The sequence below is a fragment of the Eutrigla gurnardus genome, assembly GCF_963514095.1.
Source record: "Eutrigla gurnardus genome assembly, chromosome: 12".
NCBI lineage: Eukaryota > Metazoa > Chordata > Actinopteri > Perciformes > Triglidae > Eutrigla > Eutrigla gurnardus.
This window is the reverse complement of record NC_139926.1, coordinates 5,590,433-5,617,430: the sequence shown is the minus strand read 5'-3', so window position 1 is coordinate 5,617,430 and position 26,998 is coordinate 5,590,433. Positions and strand designations below refer to the sequence as shown.

General features: G+C 41.2%; 1 protein-coding gene across 1 annotated transcript; it reads right to left on the bottom strand.

Annotated features, from left to right (window-relative positions):
- Positions 1–225: 225 nt before the first annotated feature.
- Positions 226–26,998, bottom strand: wdfy2 (WD repeat and FYVE domain containing 2). The gene is made up of 12 exons (XM_084022588.1): positions 26,759–26,998; positions 22,634–22,701; positions 21,501–21,574; positions 19,267–19,321; positions 15,802–15,952; positions 13,582–13,694; positions 11,650–11,776; positions 9,924–10,029; positions 8,893–8,994; positions 8,141–8,271; positions 7,942–8,050; positions 226–6,891 (listed from the first exon to the last, which is right to left on the bottom strand). Exons 1-12 carry the CDS (start codon positions 26,893–26,895, stop codon positions 6,862–6,864), a joined length of 1,203 nt encoding a protein of 400 aa, XP_083878714.1. The 5' UTR covers positions 26,896–26,998; the 3' UTR covers positions 226–6,861.

The following is a 26,998-nucleotide window of genomic DNA, read 5'->3' as shown; positions in this document are numbered from 1 at the left end:
GGAAAACGTCTCTTTCACAGCCATTGGTAGATTTTGGCAGGCTGTGATTTACAGTAGGTTGACTTTTGGTTCTCTCCTACTCTGGCTGCCTTCTAAAGATCTCATGTAATCACAATAATAATGGGAGAAAAGAGTTGTTTAAATGACAGCTGTGTTGGAGATGTGTTTGTTAAATGTTGATGTCATTAACGGTGATTCTGATAAACAAGACAACAAACAGACTGGTGATTTGTCGAGTAGGTCAACCTGCTCTTTTTATTCACGTTACATCGATGGACTCTGAAACACAAAGCAATGCCTGGTAACTTTCAGAAAAACAGATCAGTGGCTTCACATAAGTTCACTATGACTGCAGCAGAAATATTGTTTAAATAATAATCACGTTACATGATTTCAGGTATTTATTTAGCAAATAAAAGCCGTTTTAGTTGGGTTTTTTTACTACTATCACAGGCAGCTGCTGGACAGTCGATCAATCAGCTGAAAACCGACAGCCGCTTCTTGGAAACAACAAACGGGAAGGAAATATAATATGTTAAAATACCTTCAGTGGTAGAAACATGCTGTTATATGATTCGGCCTCGACAATCAAGCCTTCTCAAAATGTCCTTGTTCGTTGTTCTAATATTTTCAATTACCTTCTTGTTTGTTTTTAATTGTTTTTGATTTATGGTTGAGTTCACATCTGTTTAAAAAAAAAAGAAAATAAATAAATAATATATACTTGATATGTAGTTAAGCTGAAACCTCAGAAATGTTTGTACCTGTATATGATGACTGTAATAAAGTTTAAAAATAACTAAACCCCAAACCACTTATTTCAACTGACAACCAATGGATATGGGTATTTGTAGTGTTGCTGATTGATTCAGCTCCAAATCTTTATATTTAAGTACAAGAGAGAGGGGTAGCCTATTAACAAAGAGTAGCTCCTCCAATCAGCCTGTGAATTGCTTATGCTAATTGCCAGCACTTATCGCTAGCATACACATTGCCTTGTTGTAAACTCAACTTCACAAATGTTTGAGTTGAGACTTTATTGTGTCACTATAACAGACCCTTATAGCACTTGCCAGCCATAATCATAACAATTGATTGAAAAGCATGGATTAGCATTACCGCTCGTGATTAGCGTTGGCTAATTGGAAGGGTCACCAAGAACTGCTCGTTAAAAACAGTCAAGTCTGGCGATATGTTAAAGTAATGTAGACCAAGCCCAGGATTTGAATGCTCTTAATGCTCCCTTCCATGTTTTAGCAGGAATTAGCTAGCTAGCTAACTAGCCAGCCCCTAAATGAGTAAAACTGATCAAGTTAACGCTTCATCCACACACTCTTGTCACGGTGTAGGAAAGCACATTGCTAGCACCAGAAACCAGATTGTGTAATGTTCTGATGGTGGGGTCTTCCCCACTACACGTTTGGCCAAAACTGGGGAATTTAGTTACCCTTTTAAAACACTGGTGTGGTCCTTTAAGGTCTCAGACTTGCAGGCTCACAGTAAACAGCTGCTATAAATGTACCTTTATGAATCTTTTCATTTCTCGACTGTCTTTTACATTGTTTTAAATCTAAATATCAAACATCTTTGGGAAATATTCAGTGGGGTTTAAACAACTTTGTTACAATCTGATCATTAAAGCACAAACATGATAATCACACACACACAAAAAAAATCAGATTTTCTCTCCACAGCAGCGGTTTGTGACGTACTGTTGCATTTGATTCCAGTGCATCGACATAAAGAAAGAAAGAAATGATATGGACAACATCAAACGGTTTCCATTCACTCCTGATTTGTGGAAATACACAATGCCACTGATTAACTGGATGATATGTGCATCTGCAGAAACGTTACGTAGAATAATAATAATAAATAATCTCATAAAACAGCAGACAGTAGAGAAGATCCAGGATCAGGATGCAGGCTGATTAGGTAATGTACAGATAATAAAAGCTCACATGTGAACTGAGCACTTGTGGGTTTAGACAAACATTGTGTGTTCTACAGTATCATGACGAGTCTACAATAAAACCAACTTCCTCCTGTGCTCTGAATGATCAAAATGTTCTGTAAACAGAGAGAGAACCTGTTTGATAGAATCATAGATTTATTCCATATAAAGTTATGGACAATGTGACTCCATGTCCACATTTTCACATATTTTGTGTCTTTGGACACTCGAAAATCTCCACTAGGATTTAAGATGAACAATGTATGGCTGCAGAGTTTTTATTTGTGGACTAACTGTCAGGTGTAAGAGCTTGATATCTACTTTTCCTCAGCGGCCTGGCTGCATCGAGATGTTATTTGGTCGAACATCCACATACATAAACTAGAAATAACCTACATGGATATTAAGATAATGTGCAGATCACTGTGAACAGTTAGTAAGTAGAGTGCCAAATAGTTCTTTCTTACCTCTGATATAAATCAACATGAACAGGACAGGTGTTGAGGGAAAAAGTCCTCTCTCTGGTGGTCAATATGAGGAACTGCAGCCTAAGTAGAGCAGCAAAGTCGCAGCCCTTCCTGTGTCCCCAATGGGATCTTATTTCAGAATAAATATGCACGATAGTCAACGGCCAGACAATGATCCCGTTTGAGTTGTGCCATGAATTACACATATGATGTCTGCAAGTCCACAAAGTCTCAGTTTGTAGCATAACTGTTCATACTGTTCATACTGTGGAAATAATAATCAACATAATAATAAAGCACACTAAAAACAGGTCTCTCTGTGTGTTGGGTACCAGGATGTAACGTTCCTATAACAACAGGTCTCTCTGTGTGTTGGGTACCAGGATGTAACGTTACTATAACAACAGGTCTCTCTGTGTGTCCGGTACCAGGATGTAACGTTACTATAACAACAGGTCTCTCTGTGTGTTGGGCACCAGGATGTAACGTTACTATAACAACAGGTCTCTCTGTGTGTTGGTACCAGGATGTAACGTTACTATAACAACAGGTCTCTCTGTGTGTTGGGTACCAGGATGTAACGTTACTATAACGACAGGTCTCTCTGTGTGTCCGGTACCAGGATGTAACGTTACTATAACAACAGCTCTCTCTGTGTGTGTTGGGTACCAGGATGTAACGTTACTATAACAACAGGTCTCTCTGTGTGTCCGGTACCAGGATGTAACGTTACTATAACAACAGGTCTCTCTGTGTGTTGGGTACCAGGATGTAACGTTACTATAACAACAGGTCTCTCTGTGTGTTGGGTACCAGGATGTAACGTTACTATAACAACAGGTCTCTCTGTGTGTTGGGTACCAGGATGTAACGTTACTATAACAACAGCTCTCTCTGTGTGTGTTGGGTACCAGGATGTAACGTTACTATAACAACAGGTCTCTCTGTGTGTTGAGTACTAGGATGTAACGTTACTATAACAACGGGTCTCTCTGTGTGTTGAGTACTAGGATGTAACGTTACTATAACAACGGGTCTCTCTGTGTGTTGGGTACCAGGATGTAACGTTACTATAACAACAGGTCTCTCTGTGTGTTGAGTACTAGGATGTAACGTTACTATAACAACGGGTCTCTCTGTGTGTTGGGTACTAGGATGTAACGTTACTATAACAACAGGTCTCTCTGTGTGTTGGGCACCAGGATGTAACGTTACTATAACAACAGGTCTCTCTGTGTGTTGGTACCAGGATGTAACGTTACTATAACAACAGGTCTCTCTGTGTGTTGGGTACCAGGATGTAACGTTACTATAACGACAGGTCTCTCTGTGTGTCCGGTACCAGGATGTAACGTTACTATAACAACAGCTCTCTCTGTGTGTGTTGGGTACCAGGATGTAACGTTACTATAACAACAGGTCTCTCTGTGTGTCCGGTACCAGGATGTAACGTTACTATAACAGGTCTCTCTGTGTGTTGGGTACCAGGATGTAACGTTACTATAACAACAGGTCTCTCTGTGTGTTGGGTACCAGGATGTAACGTTACTATAACAACAGGTCTCTCTGTGTGTTGGGTACCAGGATGTAACGTTACTATAACAACAGCTCTCTCTGTGTGTGTTGGGTACCAGGATGTAACGTTACTATAACAACAGGTCTCTCTGTGTGTTGAGTACTAGGATGTAACGTTACTATAACAACGGGTCTCTCTGTGTGTTGAGTACTAGGATGTAACGTTACTATAACAACGGGTCTCTCTGTGTGTTGGGTACCAGGATGTAACATTACTATAACAACAGGTCTCTCTGTGTGTTGGGTACCAGGATGTAACGTTACTATAACGACAGGTCTCTCTGTGTGTCCGGTACCAGGATGTAACGTTACTATAACAACAGCTCTCTCTGTGTGTGTTGGGTACCAGGATGTAACGTTACTATAACAACAGGTCTCTCTGTGTGTCCGGTACCAGGATGTAACGTTACTATAACAGGTCTCTCTGTGTGTTGGGTACCAGGATGTAACGTTACTATAACAACAGGTCTCTCTGTGTGTTGGGTACCAGGATGTAACGTTACTATAACAACAGGTCTCTCTGTGTGTTGGGTACCAGGATGTAACGTTACTATAACAACAGCTCTCTCTGTGTGTGTTGGGTACCAGGATGTAACGTTACTATAACAACAGGTCTCTCTGTGTGTTGAGTACTAGGATGTAACGTTACTATAACAACGGGTCTCTCTGTGTGTTGAGTACTAGGATGTAACGTTACTATAACAACGGGTCTCTCTGTGTGTTGGGTACCAGGATGTAACATTACTATAACAACAGGTCTCGCTGCATCTTTCTCTGCTCAACTGATAAAATGAGTCGCTGGATAAAACACATCAGGTAGGATATTGTTACATTAGTGATGGAACGTAGCTAAGTAAGCTAGCTAGCTAGCAAGACAAGCTAAAGGCTGTATTGGTGATGTACGTTGTGTGAGACCAGAGATGTAGTTCACAGAATGGTTTCACACTATTCACACACACATACTATGACAAACAGACATCCTAGATTTAAAAAAAAAATATGTTTTAGACTAAAAAACAAAATAAGTGCAATTCATAGGACACTTCAAATGGGATCAAAAAGTTATTTCTCTCTTGCCATTGATTACCTTAAGTATTTTTCCCCAAATAAGGTCCCATGGGGACAACGGAAGTGGCCTTAGCCTTAGAGACTCCACTAAGGATTTGGAATCAGTTTGACATTTCTTTCCCTCTTGAACATGATGACAAGAACACACAGCGTCGATGATGTGAAGCACATGAAACCAGGATCGGTCAATAAATTACAACTATTTCAGTCAGACCTGAATCACCCATCAGCAAGAAAATAATTAAGGCTGCAGACAGACTGTTAATATGCTCATGATCACTATCTCCTCTAATGGCGTGTTCACACCAAACACGAAGCGAGCTTTTCGTGTGGCTCGGCTGCATACAAAGTCAATGCAAAGATGAAATACTTCAGTTTTATGATAGTAGTTCATATTAGTCCAGAGACCAGACCAGACTATGTGTAGAAACCAGAGACTGTCTGTGGTCCCCCAGAGGTCTAGATAGTAGCTCACATTAGTCCAGAGACCAGACCAGACCAGACTATGTGGAGAAACCAGAGACTGTCTGTGGTCCCCCAGAGGTCTAGATAGTAGCTCACATTAGTCCAGAGACCAGACCAGACTATGTGGAGAAACCAGAGACTGTCTGTGGTCCAAACAACAAGGTCTCTGCTGTATTTATGTCTAGATGACCTTATTTGGAGTGTTGATGGAGCAGCTACAATGTTAGCATAGCCTAGCACCCATCAACCAGACTCCATTCAGAAAACAAGCCTTTTAAAAGTAGTTAGCTTGTCGTCTTACAGACAGAATGAACAAAGCATGACTTCAGACTTTTTACTGATCACCATCATTATGGAGTTATTTCAGACTCCTTTTTAACAGTTTTTTTGCTTTTAAATCACAGCTAAATAGTTAATCTTGGGTTCATGCAGCTGTGGTAAACCAGCAGCTGACGTGTGTCTTGCTAGATGAAATTCCCAGAGAACATCTGGGCGATGTTATGAAATCACACAGGACAGCGTTTGGTTTCCTGGTGTATCTGGGACAACATGTACAAAGCAGTAATAGTGGTGATTTCAGCCGTGATGGATAAAACCTTATTGGTGTCTACATGGAGGTAAGCCCCGCCACCTCTCTGGTGCATTCTAGTGTGAATGAATAAACACAAATGTCCACATGGTCAAACTAGCATGAATAACACAAGGCGAAAATTCCCTTTGCGTTTGGTGTGCACACGTGTCGTCTGTTGTCTGACTGGTCTCTTATTAACCAGATCTGGTTTGAAAGTTTATTCTTGACTAAAAACAGCAGTTGAGAAATCTTCATCAAGAGATGATGAATACAAAGGAACACAAGTCTAAACTGCTGCTGCTGTTAGTTTCTTCACCTGTAGGCGGTGCAGGTTGGCAGCTGTAGGACTGAGAACCTGCTCCACCTCCATGACTTGCTTCAAGTCTGACCAATGTAAAGTTTGGGTTTGACCCGCTGACACAGTGCAGAAATGCTTCACTTACTGGTTTGTGAGTTTCCAGTATGAAGTCGGCAGGAATGCATGAAAATGAAGTGAATAAGGTGTCAAGCCCTCTTATACAGTACAGACAGAAACAAACACTCTCACCCATCAGGCAACCAATGCCTGCCCTGTTCCCAGAATGCACCAGTGTCCTCACTGTCAACATCAAACGGCCACTGCTCGTTGCTGATCAGCTGTTAAATACCATCCAGATGACATCGATACTCATGGATGTGCTTCTCTGTCTCTCTCTATCTTCGGGGTGCGACTGCCGCCGCTGGACCGTCACAGTTTTGGTGAACAGAGCCTCCTGCTGACCTCAGGACACCACAGGAGTCATGTCCCACAGCTGTGGACAGACACAAGACACCCTCAGCTCCTTTGGTAGAAACATTTCTGCTGACTCAAGTTTATACTCGGATGAGAACCGTAAACAGTAACGATCTACGTCTGCAAACATGGGCACAGATTTCAAATATGGTTTGTTTCAAATGCAATTTTCTAGATCATATTAACAACGTATCAACTCTTGTTCAACACTTGGGACATGTTTTGATTTTTAATTTTCCCATAATTTTGGCTGGATATGACACACACTATGGCAAGGATGTGACTTTTTATTGTGGAGGTTGGATCTCAGCTCTGATAAAAAGTCTGTTTAGCTAAAATAAACACTCAGACCCTGAAGGACCCAAATGTTTGATCCTATGATCATGACAGCATAAAATCATGGATATTTGATCAGGTTTAAATCTAGATTGTCTAAATCTTGTCGATAATCCCTGGAAATATTAGTTTGTTTGCCAGCATTTCATATACAGAAATAATTACAATTTTGTGTTTTTTTTTTCTTGAGTAAATCAACAGTCATTATGTAAACAAACTGTAATTTAAAGAGTAAAAATTCAGAAAATAAATGATTATATGATTGTTATGCTCAGGACTAAAGTTGGGTAAAATTATGCAGTCATTTTTGTCCTCTCAGGACATCAGAGCAGCTTTATTTAAACGGTTAAATGTAGCTCATCAATTGCAGTCTTGTATGGCCGAGTGTAAAAAGTATAGTGTCAACATTTAATTTTCAGTTAATACTATGGTGGAGAATATTCTTAAATGAATTTGTGTTATAATACCACATACATACTAGCATCCCTACACCAAGCAGTCAAGTTGCAGATTACATCAGTCCAAATTGTCATCACTTCATTATTTTATACTTATGTATACATATGTGCGAAATTGAGTTGTTTTTTCATCACTTTATGAGAATGGACCAGACCATATTCAACCATAACATCTGGTCACAGCTGTCGCCAGCGTGGAAAGATAAAAACAAACCTGACCACGTTGTCGGAGTGAAGAGGACTAACCCACTGAAGTGTGTGTGCGCGTCATATACCTTGATAACCTTGTCAGTGCCGGAGGTGAGCAGGTTCCCAGTGGTGGGCTCATAGTGCATGTAAACAATGCTGTGCTTGCTGTCGTGGAAGGTGGCAGTGGGCGCTCGACTGTGAGGCACAAAGAGAGCAGCAGTTACTTTACTGTGGTGAGCACAAAGGCTCAGTGTGAGACGACAACAGAGGCTGATTGTGACTCACTCCTCGTCGGTGATGGACTCGTGGCAGCTGTCGCACACACGCACCTCGAACTCGAAGCCCATGAGGGGGATGGTGGAGCGTTTGGAAGAACATTTGCCACAAACCGCCTGGCCACACTTCCTGCAGTGGTGCTGAGGGACACGGAGGGACGTCAACATGTCAACTCCGATTAGCAGCAGCTAACAGCCTGCAGGTAACTCCTATATGTCCATTTTATTCCCTTTATTTCCCATTAAGTCCTGTTAAATTCTATGGAATGTTTCCAGTTGTTTATTAGGATTTATTCTTTTTGTCATCAAAAAGAATAAATCAATATATGAATATGAAAATCGATGTGGACATACATAGACAAATAAAATAATAAAGAATATCCTGTTTCTCTGTATTTTACTTATCTAAAACAAAGCTCCTGCTGAAGCGGCATTCATGGAGACGAAGACCTCAAATAATAAATACATTTTTAAAAATGTAAAATATACAGAAAAAATTGTGTTTTATATTAAATATACACAATTCTACATTTATTTTCTTATTATTTTTACGGATGCATTTTTTAAAGGTACTTCTATGACTCCATTGTATATTCCCGTAATTTTGTAATGCTAACCACAACATAAAGCCGTCCCTGAGATCGAGACAATAAACAAGCCACAGGATGCTTGCTGGCCATTAACGTAGGAAGTATCTGATGATTTATAATTATGGATAATTAAAAGGATGAAAGGGAATTAGGTGGGATTGTACAGCAGCACCTGTCGCAGGCCGATCTTCTTGCTGTCCCACATCTGTTTGAAGTTCCAGAAGAAAGGCTGCTCACACTTCTGACAGGAGTCGCTGTCCAGCCACTCAGGAGTCTGTGCAAACACACAGTTTTAAATGATTTCTACTTAAGACTCACAATGTGAAGAGAGTTAAGGTCATTTACATCAAAAATGGAACAAACCACCATCATAGGGCACAGAAGTCAACTGAGGACCTTCACAGACAAGTGAACATATTCATCAGCTTTATAGCTTCTTTTTTTTAGAAAAAGGGTGACAAAAGGAACACACTTTCTGTTAGAGAGATGAAGATATCAAATTTAATCTCACGTCTGAGTATTTGAGTCAGGATGCGGCTAGCCAAGCTTAGCCGTCTTATTTACAGTGTGTCTTAATTCCTACAGAAACAGAAATGTAAGTGCTGGAACTATTTCTTGACAAACAACAGTACTTCTGTGTCTCCTGGACCAAACAAAGTGTGTTAGATCCAACACAATGATGCTGCTGAGGCAGAATAAAAGCGACTGTGTAAATAAAGAAGCCATGAAGTGGTAACTGACTGGCTGAGCACAGAGAGAGGAAAGCTAGACTCTGTTTGTTTGTCTTTAAGACAGAAAATCATTCTGCTGCAGATTTCTCATGGAAAGAGAAATTATTCTGTCATCTGGACTTTATCTAACACACCAATCAAGTTGTGTCTAATGTAACCTTGTAAAGTGTAGCTTTTTGTGAGAAACTTGATTAAATCCAGCTGTTTGAAGGAGATATTTTCACAGCAATATAAAACAGACACTAGCTCAAAGCAGCTTTGAGAACATCAGTAAAAAAACTAATGACAAGATGTTCATTGCCGTGGTACTGAAAATTGTGGAAATTCACTGGTACGACTAGTACATTTCTGGTATTGTGACATCCCAAACAGACGTGTGAAAACACACTGCACATATGACACATCTCCATATCATCCCAGTTTTTCTTCTCAACGTGTCACAGTTGACAGACTGAGGTCGTCTGTCTCTCACCTCTTGTCTCGTCACGTCCATGTTCCAGATGACGATGCCTCCGTCTGAGCTGCAGGAGATCAGCTGACGAGTGTGTGAGGCGTAGCACAAGCCCTGAACCTTGTCACTGTGGGGGGCACACACACACACACACACACACACACACACACACACACACACACACACACACACACACACACACACACACACACACACACACACACACACACACACACATTGAGTGGCATCTAGTGGTGAGGTTCTAGATAGCAACCAAGCAGCAACCTCCAGTGCCAACATGGAAGTGCCAACAACTGCAGTTCATCAAACGGCCACATGAGGTTCCAAAAGCGAGTCATGCTCAATAGATTTCTATGTTAAACTGACCAACTTCACAGCAGAATAAACAGCCTGGTACCAAAAATGGGTTTGGTCTCTTTGAGTTTTATCCCTGTGGCCTTCAGGCTACAAAGTGTACGGCTGTGTTTGGTTTGTCCATTCTGGGCTACTGTAGAAACATGGCGGACTCTGTGAAGAGCACGTCCTCCCTATGTAGATATCTAAGCTGACAGAAATGTTCTTAGTGTCATGTGATCATAGACGAATGAAAACATGGTCACGATTTTTATATTCCATTTCTGCCAATAAATCAACGTTAATGCTACACGCTTAAACAAGCTTAAATTTCCCCCTTGCACTCAACAAAACATCCGTGTTGCATGTGTGTCAGTCAGACATTTACCTTGAATCAAGGTAATAAGTAGCTACCTCAACCCCGCTACGGTTCTAAGCTTCCAAGACGACTCACCCCAACCTTGTTATATTAAAGTCCCAGTTGGCAACATTTTTTTGATCATATTCACCAAAGCCGACACCGATAGAACAACATAAATCATCCGGTTTAGAAAAAAAAAAATGCACCTCTACGTGCACGTAGAGCCTGTTTGTTTTACAAAAAATCGACAGCGCGTGGATCATCCTGTCCAATCAGTACGCAGGGCTGTGTTCGTGCACACACAGAGCCCCTCCCCCCTCGGGTCGTACCACTATCACAGGGGGGAGGCGGAGGGAAGTAGCAACAAGCTTCCAATTCCTCGGTTAAAAACCGAAACGAGGAGGTCCAAAACAACCAAGGAAAAGAAGGAAAAAAAGAAAGATTGCGACGGTGCCCGTGATAAAACCAGAGTCAACATCGGACCCGCGTTTCAAAGGTGGCGTGATCTAAGGGGTTTCAAAGGGCACGAAGTCGAGGGGAAGGAGCTCGGTGGTCGTGGGGGAGGAGCTCGGTGGTCGTGGGGGAGGAGCTCGGTAGTCGTGGGGGAGGAGCTTGGTGGTCGTGGGGGAGGAGCGTGAGAGTTGAAAACATTCAAAATCTGACCCTCGATCCGCCAGACTTGCCGACTGGGACTTTAACATTATAACCCGTGGATGTGTGAAACCATGTGCTTTCTGTTATGCTGGTGTTGTGTTGTGTTGGGTGTTGTGCATTTTAAATAAACCGAAGCTTAAAAGTCACAGTAACAAACTCACTAAAACGCACCAGTAAAATGTATTTTTAAACACGGCACATCGGTCAATTAAAGGTTGAGTAGGTCATTTTGAAAAACCACAGAGACTTTGAATGCATAGCCGAACAGAAAAATTCCCGCCCACAACAGTGTGAAAGTGTTTCTGAATAGAATCACCTACTCAACCTTCAATCTACAGATTAAGTAAGAAGGAGATGTTCAGGAGCCGCGGTTCTTACTTGTGTCCTTGCATCTCGATGGCGGTGCCTTTACGGCCTCCAATGTCCCACATGATGATGGAGTTGTCTGAGCTTCCGGAAAACAGGACCCTCTGGCCCGGGTCCCAACACAGCGCCGTCACATGACCTGGAGCACAGTACAACACACACACAAGGACAAAGAGTTGGGCCGATTTCCGGTTTCACCGGTTCAGTGTACGGGGCTAAACCGGTTTGATATATGCAATGATGCATTTGTTCATTAGTAATAAGCCGCAATAATGACAAGTGATTAAAGTAATATTGTGATTATTTATAAACGGATCGGCGAGTGCTTAAAGTGCAGCGTATTACATTTTTTTTTTCATATATGACAAAAATATACATTTAGATTTCTTTTGATAGACAGAAAAACAAGGTCACTTGGGATTACTCATTACTCATCAACCTCCAATATTCTACCTCTTTTGAGTGTACTGGTTTAAAATCTATATGTCTTAATGTGGTGAGTCAAATACTATTAATATCCATGAATTGTTACGCTTTTATTTTATTGTCAGTGACAGTCAAGGAATACCTGAATGTGACAAAACTCCTTTCTCTAATGTCGACATGTTTGTCCCTGAACTCATCTTAAGACTGATTCAGCTTCATTAACTTCAAGCCTTTACAGAGAAAGAGAATGTTCCTCTTTCCCCCCCAAAGCTGTCCTCCTGGCTGATTTATTTCAGCAAAGAGATCTCATTGTTTTATTAAAATGCAACACAGTTATGAGAAGACAGTTATATAGATGTGAGCAATTACCAAACACATTATGAAATTCAAGCTACTGTGATTCTGTGAACAGCTTCTCTTCCTCTAATTCTAATTTTAAGCTATGAGTGAATGAAACAGAGCAGGAAGCAGCTCAGGTAACGAGTGATTTACAGAAGTTGATCACACACACACACACACACACACACACACACACACACACACACACTATATATGTACCGGTATACTGTATATATATATATATATATATATATATATATATATATACACATACACACACACACACATGTATATATAAGAATATATAAATTGACAGCCCTAATCTATATATTAGGGCTGTCAAAATGAACGTGTTAACACAGGATGATTCATTTGTGGGATTAAGGTGTTACTTTTTTTTAAGCACTAACGCTGTTGGCTCTCTGGATGGGAAGTTTGAGTATGAAAAACAGATGGAAGAGTCAATAAATACGCAGCCTCATAAAACTGCTATGATACAACCGCACCAACACCACTGCATCAACGTGACATTAGAGAGAGAGGGAGAGAGGGGGGGGGCGAGAGAGTGAGTGAGAGAGAGAGAGGCGAGAGAGTGAGTGAGAGAGAGAGAGGGGGGGGGGGGGGCGAGCGAGAGAGAGAGAGAGAGCGACAGAGAGAGAGAGAGAGAGAGTGAGAGCGAGAGAGCGTGAGAGAGAAAGAGAGAGAGAGAGAGAGATAGGGGGAGAGAAAGTTCTTGTCTTGTTGTCCACCAGCAACAACAACTGGCTGCTCAGCAATACTTAAGGTGGGCTGACCATTAAGGTGGACCAGCACTATTCTCCTTTAAGTGGCAAGCTGCTCCCCTGAGTTTCTTAGTTTTTTATCTTTAGTTTGTTTATTTTAACTGTGTAACTGATAACAGGTTGAATGTTTTCAAAGTTATTGTTAGAACTATAATGGTATCTTTTTTTTTAAAAATTCAAAGCGCCATAAATCATCATGTTGATTATGTTTATTGATTAATATACATTTTTTTTAAGGTAGATTAAACTCCAGGAGTCAACACAACTTTGTTATTTTGTTTTGTCAAAACCCCAAAAGATATTCAATTTACAATGATTAGAAAATCTATCAGTTAATACTGATTTCATCACTGGTGTATGTGTGTGTGTGTGTGTGTGTGTGTGTGTGTGTGTGTACCAGTGTGTCCCTTGAAGGTGGTGACCAAGCTGCAGCTGTCCTGTTCCAGCTTCAGGATGGTCACCTGACCAGACTGGTCTCCTACGAAGGCGTGTCTGGTCTCCACGTCAAACCTGGGACAGAATTAAGGTCAAAGAAGAAGAAAATCTTGATGCATTCATTCATTCATGAGGATCCTTATCTGTTACTGGACTACAATCACAGACCAAACAAGCAACAACAATTGAGCTGCATAGTGAAGCCAACGCTCTTGTGAGTGTGTAAACACTTCTAAGTGGACGACTCTTCGCTCTTTCATTTAGGCCATTTATTCCCCTAAAAGTCCCCTGACCTGGTTTTAGTCACTACAGAGCAAAATCAATACACTACAAGTATCCAATCCAATATAAATCCTTCTATCTTAAAGTCTCTCTCTCGTGCATTATAAGACAAATTTTCTTTGTCTCTTTTCCCTCCTGACAAAAGCTCTTCTATATTTTTGCAGAAGGTTCTATCCGTTTCATTTAGACTGAATGAGTGAGTGAGAATGAAAGCAGTTTAGGTAACCGATCATTTATCTGTGTGCAGACGCCATCTGAATAAATATTGAACAAAAATGTAAAAAAACAAACATTATCAAGACCTTGCTGCCAGTGTCATTTCAACTTTCAATGAATTACTTTTGTGCACGTAATAAAAGTTACGTTAAAACTGCCACAATCTTTAGACACAAAAAGCACAAACACAGAATGGATAACAGACGCTGATAACAGCCTGAACTGTCCCAAGGTCTGATTCACTGAAGGTATTATACTCGTGATATTACAGAGTAAACACCTGTATAAACTTTTGCGTCTGATTTCAATTATTCATGTGTCAAAGTCTAAATGTGTTCTTTGCAGGCGAGCTACAGGTCCTGGAAGATGGAAGGAATCTAAATACGACTGCCACCAACTCACTGAAGACACTTCATTTCACTGTAGCTGCGTGTTTCTAACAGCTTTTTATCACTGTCTGCATATTATCTATTTGAACACATGCAAATATCACAGGAGCACTGAGACGGTGTTTGAGCCTTTTAGAAGCAGAAAAGCTGCACATTACTTTCATGAATTCACACCTGAAAGCGAACCAGAGAGCGTGATGGTCTTTGTATTATTCACTGTGCCCTACAGTAACGGCTCTACACTCCAGTTTGAGAACCACTGGCTCAAACTGACAGCAAAGTTCCCTAACAGAGTGATTCAGCTTCACTGTCACAAGGGCCGCTCACAGATGGGTAGCTTTGGTTCTGCTCCTTCTATAACCTGCAGGCGCTCAGCAGTGACACTGATCCATACCAATGAGGCCAGCAGCTGTCATCCTGCTAGGACGTCAAACTCTGTGTCACAACGTCAAACTACCCGTCTGGCGTTAAACTACGACTCTGACGTTAAACTACACATCTGGCGTTAAAGTACGCATCTGATGTTAAACTACGACTCTGGCATTAAACTAAGACTCTGGCGTTAAACTAAGACTCCAATGTTAAACTAAGACTCCGATGTTAAACTACGACTCTGGCGTTAAACTACGACTCTGACGTTAAACTACGACTCTGACGTTAAACTAAGACTCTGACGTTAAACTAAGACTCTGACGTTAAACTACGACTCTGATGTTGAACTACGACTCTGGCGTTAAACTAAGACTCTGGCGTTAAACTAAGACTCTGGCGTTAAACTAAGACTCTGACGTTAAACTACGACTCTGACGTTAAACTACGACTCTGACGTTAAACTAAGACTCTGACGTTAAACTAAGACTCTGACGTTAAACTAAGACTCTGACGTTAAACTAAGACTCTGGCGTTAAACTAAGACTCTGGCGTTAAACTAAGACTCTGACGTTAAACTAAGACTCTGACGTTAAACTAAGACTCTGATGTTAAACTAAGACTCTGACGTTAAACTACGACTCTGACGTTAAACTAAGACTCTGACGTTAAACTAAGACTCTGACGTTAAACTACGACTCTGACGTTAAACTACTGGAGTAAAGTATGTCTACGGTTAATCTTTCACACTACTACAGGCTAACTGGAAGCTAACCTCTTAAAACACACTGTTGTCACAATAAAAAAGCCAGAGATTTTTCACCGTCCAGAGCACCAAACACAGCTCGTCACTTTCTCACTTGGTTACGTCCACTCCATTTAGCAGGAAGTTGTGCAGTCAAGACCACAAACACATCAAAGGATACTGTAGTCCTGAGACCCAGGCGGCGGTGCGGTACGTCCCCAGCTGCTGGCTGCTCTCTGAGCAGTGCCAGTTGAAGTTTTTGTCCTGGCCGGTGCTCAAGAGCCACTCCATCTCCAACACAAACAGCACCACGGTCACTCTGCCCTGGTGGGCTGCAAGAACACAGAGATACACACAAATACAACACATGAGTTCATTTTTACAGTAAAGGGGTCTGCACAGAAATGTTAATATGTTTATTTAGGGTGCTGAAATGCACAGTATGTACTTAACACCCTATTTCAGTAGCAGAAAGATGGTGCTAGGGTAAATTGGTCCAGGGAATCGTGAACCAGTTCCAGTTGAGAAGTTCTAAATGACGGCTGTGTGGATCATAATGATATAATACAGAATAAAAATAACAAACTTAATATTCAGGACAGAAAATTAGCTTACATTTTGATTGATGGGGAACAGTGATGGACCTGTATAATGGATAGGAGGGTGCTGACCCAAAAAAGGTTGAGGACCACTGTTTTATCGATTCTGGCATGTTTTTCTGACAGTTGTCTGATTTCAAACTCAGCATAAGGATGTCAAACTCTGTGTCAAGACGTTTAACTGTTCTTCATGCTGCTGGAAACTTGCAACATTTTACCAATAGTTACGCTGCCATATTTTCCTACGGAACCGAACATAGCCTTACACTCGGCGGGTCAGGGACTGACGCTCGGTGTGGGATGATTCCTCATTTCCTCTGTGGCGGTGTGCTGCAGACATGCCACACTGTGTTAACACTCAGAGATAATACTCTCTGTACATACAGTAAACAGTTGTCACTTATTTGTGCTTAGTTATCTTTACTTTTCTGATATATCTGATACGTCTAAAGCCTGCTGTATATTATCTTTAATAGCTTGTTTTGTTTGTGAGACAAGCTTTACATTGACAACGAATTGACGTTGCTTGACATGTGTGCAGAGACATCACCAGTCAGAGAAACAAGAACCAAGAAGGGAATATTATTCTGCATCCATCTAAGACTCAATGTATCCAATGTATCCTGTATGTGTATTAGTATCATAAATATAACATCTGATGTAGTCGAGGCTGCAGAGATCGATCAGTGCTGCTGTGGTCCAGTTATTTCTGAGTGAGTTATACTCCAAAGAAAGAAATCAATTATTGAAACAGCCAGAGAACAAACATTCCTGGCTACAGGGTTTTCAAAGCCTTCAGAGCTGAGCAGACAGCGAACTGTCCGACACACACTGATAAATAACATGGTGCACAGATTTAAGAGAATTGTAGCTCTAAGAAATAAGCTTTTAAAATAGCGTGGAGCAATAAGGGCTAAGGAACGAAGGGACGACTCAATACATGCACATTACTACGTAACTAAGTGTCTGCAGTTTTTTTAAAGACCTTTTCCCTTTGCCACCATAAATCAGACATTTTGAAATCCTGTAAATACAAGCTTTAAGACATTATGTGCTTTATCTGCCACAATGATAGCAACTTGATTCCTGTGGCGTTTGGTCCGACCACGTGGGAGATGATCGAGGTACAAGCTATGCTCAACGTGCTGTTCGATGAGGTATTCTCCAAAACACCAGGGGGCGACGTACAAACCAAATATTCAGTGAAGATTGAAGCATGAAGTCAAAGAGTGTTATCAGCAACATGCCATAAACCACCTCAAAGGAATTGTAATTAACTATAAACTCATATCAAATACTCATGGACTGTATCACCTTTAAATAGTCTGTTAAGAAAGAGTCAAACACATGTTGAACAAATGGTACCTTATTCAAAGAATTTGATTCTGCTGCAACGTATTTCCTCAGTCTTTTAACAAATTTAAAAACAAATTGGCCATTTTTTCAATGTCTTGAAACCTGAGACTTTGGGGCTCGATATGGTAGAGTTCCTATACAGGGATAATGGTGCACATGTAAATCAGTCTCCTGGAAAACATCATAGTGTTTCAGAAGCTATTCAACCACCTGACAAGGACGTCTGACAGTGTACTGGCCCTTTAAGGCTGGTTTTGGATTATCAAGACATTTCATTCTGCAACTGAAATAATGTGGCAAAATTCAAAACAAAGGAAATCAAGTGAACTTTTAATATTTGTAAAATTGAATTTAAGATATTTTACTCCTGATTCAAGCCTTTCCTGGCTCTTTTCCACACACACACACACACACACACACACACACACACACACTAGAGGTAAGATCGGGCCTAAAAAATCCAGCCCGACCCGACCCAGGCCCGCGGGATTAAAGCCCGACCCGGCCCGAACCCGAGCAATTAACTTGATTTGCAGGCCCGAGCCCGAACCAAACCCGAAATTTCATATTTTATTTGTGAGGACTCAGAGTACGTCCTTAAAGGAGTCATCACCAGGAAATCGCAATTTCTCTTGTTAAAACATGCATATCTGTGTTTGACCTCAGTTGAAACTTGCCTGAAAGGCTTGAGTTTGAAAGTGGCGCCGTTTTTTCGCTTCTGCTCTTTTTCCGAACAGGAATAGCACACAAGGGTGTGCATTCCTAAAGCACGAGATTTTGATTCTGCGCCTTCGGTGACGTCACCGTGGCGGCTACTTGCATAAGCCCACCCCTCTTTCACCACCCAACCCTGCCCCGTCCGCTACCTGAAATCGCCGAAGCGCCGCCATTATGTTTTGGAGTCTGCATGCAGGCAAGCCCCCCCGGCTCTGTCCTTCCTGCGGCGAATCAACGCGCGCCTCATTACATATTATACAATGCACATCCGGACCAGTCAAAACCTCGCGCGTAATCTCGCGTGATAAAATCGCGGTACGAAAAAGGGTCAGAACAAGCTCAATGTTTGATTAAATTTTTTTTTTTTTTTTCTAATAAGTTTTACGAATTGATCCAAAGCGATCCAAGGGGGGCTGGATACGTATAAAACCAGGTTATGACTCCTTTAAGAATCTAGCGCGGCACTTTAAGAGAGAGAGAGAGAGAGAGAGAGAGAGAGAGAGAGAGAGAGAGAGCGCAGAGAGAGAGACGGGGAGAGGGAGAGAGAGAGAGCGCAGTCTGTCTGTGCTGCGGCTCCTGTCCCGTTTAGTTAAATAGCAATTACAGCGCCCTCTCTGTTTTTTTTCCCCTAATTATTTATTTTATAACAAGTATTCCTCAGTTTAGTATCTTATTCTCCACACATCGTTTATACATTTCTATAAACATATATTAAAAATAAATAAATAAAAAAAAAAAAAAAAAAAAAAAAAAAAAAGTCAGCGAGAGAGAAGCCCGGCCCGACCCGACCCGAACGTAATGATTGACAATTTCGGGTCGGGTCGGGCTCGGGCTCGGGCTTAAGATCTTACCTCTAACACACACACACACACACACACACACACACACACACACACACACACACACACACACACACACACACACACACACACACACACACACACACACACACACACACACACTTCCCGTCTCACCCTGGTAGGTGCTCGCTGGGGTCATCTTATTGTAGTCTTCTGACAGGATGAACTCCTGAAAAACAGGAAGTGGAGAGAAATGTTGAATGCTGACTGAGCTTTATGTTTTCAAATAAATCTATGAAAGGAAAACTGTTTAAACTTCAGTATTAACGTAGTAACACTTGAGCATCCTTAAAAATGTGAGAGTGCTGCAAGGATGATGTATTTTTGTAGTCCAACAGGAAGTTAGCATCACCCTGGTTCCCTCCGCAAAAAGACAATAGGATTTTTCCATTGGATTCTTTCTGTGTCAAATAAACGTAATGTCATTTTCACAAATGAACACTACTCTTGTATGATGTCTGAAGCATGAAGGCAGTCGTCATAAGCAAAATGCTGAGGCTATGAAAAAAAACTACACATTGGTCACATGACTTCTCGTCACCACCACTAAGCTAAAGGAGGACTGGTGTACTAGTGATGACATTTATTTGTCTCATTAAGCCATTTCTTTTCAGGCTAAACAAAAAATCATTGAAAAAACACATTGATTTGGAGACGAGGGAGCAAGAATCATGTGTGGGTTTCGGACTCATTCCTGCAGCACTCTATTTGAAGCATCAGCCTACGTCCTGCAGAAAGAGAAATACTTTCCTCCTTTCTAAAAATGTCAACGCAAATTACTTAAAAGAACTGCAGGCCTGTTCATAGTGAAAAGAGGAACAGCCAACACCCATTCTATAAGTTTTAAGGTTGTTCTGACGTGAAACTCTGGTTCTCTTGTGTTACTGTCTCACTCTGTGTTGGGACAACTTGCTCCAAAACAAACGACCCCCCATGGTTAAATCCTCAAGAAGTAAAACCATAAAATGCTGCATCTGAGATCAGACTGTGTCATACACTAGCGTTACAGTGGTCCTTCACACAATTAAACTAATTAAAATGATTAAGACCACCAGGCAGAAGTCTCACAAAGGACTGACAGCAATTTCACAAACCATAGTCCATTTGGCTAGTCCCAGAGAGGAATTGATACTGTTTGCCTTATTTTCATTTCTGGCTTGTTTTGGTTTCAGAGCACAAATTAAAGCTGACCAAAGAAAAAAATTATTTGCTGAGGGGCATGAGTAAAGGTATGGAGGACTACCTTTTTTACAGAGAATGGTCCGAAAAAGAGAAAATATCCAGTGAGCGGCAGTTCTGTGGGCGCAAATGCCTTGTTGATGCCAGAGGTCAGAGGAGAATGGCCAGACTGGTTCGAGCTGATAGAAAGGCAACAGTAACTCAAATAACCACTCGTTACAACCGAGGTATGCAGAAGAGCATCTCTGAACGCACAACACGTCAAACCTTGGCGGATGGGCTACAGCAGCAGAAGACCACACCGGGTGCCACTCCTGTCAGCTAAGAACAGGAAACTGAGGCTACAATTTGCACAGGCTCACCAAAATTGGACAATAGAAGATTGGAAAAACGTTGCCTGGTCTGATGAGTCTTGATTTCTGCTGCGACATTCGGATGGTAGGGTCAGAATTTGGCGTCAACGACATGAAAGCATGGATCCATCCTGCCTTGTATCAACGGTTCAGGCTGGTGGTGGTGTAATGGTGTGGGGGATATTTTCTTGGCACACTTTGGGCCCATTAGTACCAATTGAGCATCGTGTCAACGCCACAGCCTACCTGAGTATTGTTGCTGACCATGTCCATCCCTTCATGACCACAGTGTACCCATCTTCTGATGGCTACTTCCAGCAGGATAACACACCATGTCATAAAGCGCTAATCATCTCAGACTTATTTCTTGAACATGACAATGAGTTCACTGTACTCAAATGGCCTCCACAGTCACCAGATCTCAATCCAATAGAGCACCTTTGGGATGTGGTGGAACGGGAGATTTGCATCATGGATGTGCAGCCGACAAATCTGCAGCAACTGCGTGATGCTATCATGTCAATATGGACCAAACTCTCTGAGGAATGCTTCCAGTACCTTGTTGAATCTATGCCACGAAGGATTAAGGCAGTCCAACCCGGTACTAGCAAGGTGTACCTAATAAAGTGGCCGGTGGGTGTAGTTCCCTTTTTATATATTTCTGCATTTCTTTTGAAAAAAAGCGCTCTGGGCAATGCCATGTGGACACAGGCCCTCCCCAACATTCAGGCAAATTATTACTGAAACAACAAGAAAAGCAAACAGTGCTGAGTTGAGTGAAAGACAGAAAGGTCAAGGATTGGTGGTTGGACTCACACAGATACTTCCGGTGTCTGTCCCCACGGACAGCCTCCTGGTCTCTGGGTTAAAGGACATACAGGAGCACGACGCTGGAGACACAAACAAGAAGAACAACAGTCAGCCTGCATATTACTAGATAATTATATATATATATATACACAAATATAACTGTATGTAATATTTGAAACCCTGTTTTACTGATGCGGCGGAGAAAAAACACCTGCTGGAATGAGTCCTACAATGAGTCAACATTTTTCCAAAAGTCTGGAAGTTAATAGGTTTTCTGATGGGTTGCTAACAAGTGACTAAATGAGGCTCCTCAATGTAATCACTAGACTGTTTTCTGCAATAATCAGAAATAGGCTGTTTACGGAGGTAACAAGGGCGATGCCAACTGCTTGTTGTACAACAATAATACGTCATCCTTGCAGAAGTCTATACACTGTCGATAATTTAGACGTTTCTGTTCCATTGAAACACTTTGGATGACAGTGTGATGTTGCAATTTCCAGAATGTGTGGGGGCGGAGGTTTGAAGGGAAAAAAACAAACAAACATGGGACCAAAGTCCCTGCCATTTGACTTAGTCTGAAAGTTTTCAGGGAGTAAAACAAACATGATAAACAAAAGGCACGTATGGATGCTTTTATGCACCATTTTTTAGAAATATTTATTTATGCCTATAGGATGCATTTTCTGGTTTTATTATCTGTTAACTTTTGCACTTTCAGTTTTTCTATTGGTGAACCAAACTCTGCAGCCTCTGATAGTAACTGTAAGCTACAGATCTTGCTGATGGCAGCATGGTTTTTTTTTCAATTGCACAACTGGAGGGAAACAACGACAGACAGCGTGACAGTCATGCAGCTCTGCAGCACCGACGCTCAATCTCATTCCAGGAACCGTCTAAACTCTTTCATGTCATCCGGAAAAGTGGAGTCGATAATTCATTATATTCGTGGTAATGAGAGACACTCACACAGAATGAAAGCAAACACAGAGGAAGAGTGAGGAAAAACAGGAATGAAATGAGGAGTACATGTTACTAAAGTTACACACGGTCTTTGTTTTAAAACAAAACACCATCAATCAAACAGTATAGACACTAAAAATGGTCGTAAAGGGGAAAAAGAAAGTAAGAATACTTACTTGACATTGTATGGTAGACACTGGGCCAGTACTGACCACTATCTCTCTTCAGCCAGACCCGAATAGTCCTGTGGGATGAAGCCAGAAAGTTTCAGCCTCTGATTTTCAAGACTCAAGGTTTTTTTTATCATTATTATTATTATTATTATTATTATTATTATTAACCAAAACCACACAAGACAGATTTGTAAACAGATTAAACCCTTCATTGCACAACATGAGACTAGCAGCCTATCTAGCATTCAAAATTAGAGTTCCACACAAACGTTGCTTTTTCTACTAAACGTGGTGTTTAAAGGACCAATCAGCTTTTAGATGAGGAAACAGCCAGGCGTTTCCCATCATGCCCTAGGTCTAGCAGTTGATGGAGAGTTACCGAGGCACCGGGCTAGAATCACTTTCATTTCCATATCGATTAGGGGGGTTAGGGTAAATGGTCCTCATTTATATAGAGCTTTTATCCAAAGCGCTTTACAGGAATGACTGACATTCACCCATTCACTCACACATTCACACACAGTCAACCACGCAGGGCGACAGCCAGCTCGCCAGGAGCAATTAGGGTGAGGGGATCGAACCGGCAATCTTGCGGTTGCCAGCCAACCCGCTCTACCTCCTGAGCTAAACCCCCTAGGGTACGAGGAAAGGACGGCACATTTTTTCAGAGTTGGTTCAGATTCCGGAAGAAGGCAGAGACATGTAGGAGAAACTAACCTGACAGCGAGCAGGTTAGGTTCACGGAGTATGTTGCCCGGGTAACTGACTCAGAGTTATGCTGAACTGGCTTTGTGAAACTGAAAAACCAGAGTTTCCCTCATCTCAGGGTTAACTAACTCTGGGTTTTCACTAAACCTGCTTTCTGAAACAGGTCCCAGGTGTGCATGACGTCAGAGCAACTCAGAACCAAGTCGGGCACAAATCTAACGAGCATGCATTGTGCAGGCCTGACCCATCTCTAGCGAGCCAGCCTTATAGACATACCACGTTAACTTGATGACACCATAATGCGTAATGTAAAATGTTGGGTATGTTTATTACTGCCTGATTTGACATTTTCCAGGCTCTTAACTTACCAAACTGTCAAAATATATTTTAGCTTTTATTTAAGTAATTAAATATACCAGTGTGAACACCTTGTGTCGTCTTTGTTTACCTTTTTCATGCCTGAGAAACTACACTTTGTCTGGGTTCACATTCTCTACTGTTTATTTTTATCTACCGGTACTTATTTTGTATTTATTGATGCGTTCATTTAAAATGGACAGTGCACATTCATAGACACTGCAGTAAATGCGAGTTAGCCAAGAGGCTATTTTTCATCTGACATACATGATATTGCCAAAAGTATTCACTTACCCATCCATTTCAAATATAAAACACAAAGGCTCACAATACAAGATAACAATATTATGAAGAAGAAGAAGAAGAAGAAGAAGAAGAAGAAGAAGAAGAAGAAGAAGAAGAAGAAGAAGAAGAAGAAGAAGAAGAAGAGGAAGAAGACATGCAAAAAAGGATGAATAATGTAAAATAAACTGCATTAGTACTATTCTTGTTACATTCACCACTGTCCCAACAGGTATACAAATACCTTAGGCTTTATTAACATCTCGACAATAATATTACGGTGCTGTAAGTGCTCATTAAATAATGACTGGAATAACTAGAAAAGATCTCCTCCAGGCATGTATTCCTCAAACAAAGAGGAGGTAACGCTCACCCAGTTTTCCCTCTAGGCTCCCTTACAGTCAAGACTGCAGCAGAGAGCAATATAATAATAATTTGTTTATATTCTATTTATATATTTTATGGTTGCTAACTTTAGTGGATCAAAACATTTCAGGAATGGAATTATTCTGCAGATGGTCTGGCTCAAAAGGAGACCAAACTTTTCTATGGACGTCAGGTTTTCAGCGATGACAAAGACCAGAACATGACCAATAGAGGCTTGATTTTAGACAAGCCTATTGCTGAGATGTCTGAAGTGTACATTTTTTTCCCAGGAAGATACCTTTACGAGTAATTTTCATATCTGTATTAGAATTTTATATTTGATATTCTTAAATTGCAGTTCCTGGTTGTTTATTTGTTACAAGGGGTGAGAATCACCGGACCCAATACTATATTAAATTATCACGTCTTAAGTCCCAATTAAATATTATTATATTGCTATTTTTTTTATTTTTTTTACCAACTTTCTGCCAATCCTGCTGACTTTACCAATGGCACCAGAAAAACCTCAACTCAAACTCATACTGCACTATGTAGTCGACTGAAAACGCAATTGTTCCCAAAAGTTTTAACTTGTGTTTGTGATATTAATAGTTCATCGATACAATATTGTCACGCAAAATATCACAAGATCATACTGTATTGATTTTCGCCCCCACCCCTTTTGTTACTGAAGGAATTTTTATTCCGCCGTAGTCACAGAAAGAACAACTTTGGTTTGCAACGTAATGCCACAACGGCGTCTCCTATTCCAAAAGCATCCTGGCTATGACGTGTAACACAGAGGTTGTGACGTGTGACACAGAGGCATTGGCTGTAGTGCAACGTATTAAATAAGCATTGCAAAAAAAACATTACCTCTAACATACTAAAACAACAATGGAAGGTACAATTTTGCTCATCGTGCAGCTTTATATGATTCTTCAAGCGCATGCAAAGTTGCTGTCAATCATATTCAACATGTTGATGCGGTTCTGAGAGTACCTCCTTTGCCGACTCCAACGCCACATCTCTGACCTTTTACAATAATGACGATGCGGAAGAAAAGGAGTTGTTCTGCCGCAACGAAAAGGCGGTGTAAAAGGGTCTGCTGTTTAATGTGACAAGGTAAATTCCTTGCGTGTGAAAACCTACTTGATTCGAATTCTAAATGAGTAACGATGTTCTACAGATCACCTATTTTAAGCAAGCACTGAAAAAATACTTCTGAATAAAATGTTATAAGCGCATCATCTTCGGCCCCCATCTTTTAATCCTGAAGTAAGAGACCTCCTCGCCATTTTGAGACTTCAGTAAGTTTGCTAGGAGCACCGACAGAAGCTCCGCAGACAACGAGCAGCGAAAATGTTCATTTCAATCACTCACAATATGGTCCTCTGTATGAAATGATTATTATTTTATCACAGGTTTATCAAAATATTACCATTAAAATTATATTATAACATTTTGTTTGATGAATAAATGCTTTGAACATTTTGCACATGAATATTTTAACATTCTAAGTTTTCATTAATTGCCGTTGAAAACATATTACGCGCTCTGTATGGAATGGCAATGTGCTTTATGGTCTTCCAAAAACTATTGGTCCAGAAGACATCAATCAAAGTGTAGACTGTCCAATGGGTGTTTCCTCAGAGAATAAGCACACAAACATGCTTCTCTTAACAACAGAGGAGGCTGAATGTCGAAAACTGTACGTTAAATACACGTAATTAATGAAACCTAGCTGTCAGGCTTAGAGTAAGTGAGATTAGACAGGCATTACAGGACATACAACCTTTGAACATGTGAAGGATCACACCCACCCTCTAGCACCTGCATATGTCAATAGACTGGACACACACACACACACACACACACACACACACACACACACACACACACACACACACACACACACACACACAGCCCCAGGAAAGTGTAATACTGGGAGAGTGAGTTATTCCAACTATTGACTCTGTTGGGGTCCAGACCCCTAGTTTGAAAAAAAAAAAAAAAAAAAACAAGTGTTACAACATCTCAATCACCCAATAAACCTCACTGCACAGATGCGAGCTCACACTTTTTCTGAACGGGTTCTTTTATAACATGCAGTTACATCTGATAAATTAAACATTACATTTGTGAGTTAATCTTCGTTAACGGTATAAAACAATTCAAACATACTGCATGTTATGACTGTGTCAGCTGACACGCATTGAAGCGTTAGGGGATGTTTTCTTCGTCGACCATAAACCGTTAGCCTGTATATAAAGATACACGGTCTGTGGTTCTACCTACAAAAGGCTTTGTATTAGTTAAACCTGGCGGCATGAGGTTTATCAATGACCGGAGCGGAGAAAAACAAGCCAGGTGACGGTTATAAATTGGGATTTGGAGGATCATTTGTGGTCCTACCTGTCCTCGGACACGCTGATAACACCGTCTTCCTTGGGGATGATGACCGCCGTGCTGACAACATCCTGAAAAGCCTCGATTTTGCTCAGCAGACATGGCTTCCGAGCCTGCGGCTGAGGCTGACTTTCGGCCGCCATGAATTGGTAGTGCACAAACCTCCGTCTAGGGCTCTGGCTCCGGGAAACATAACCCACCACCACCCCGGTCCGACGGAGGAGCCTCGGCTAGTTGATGCTAGCT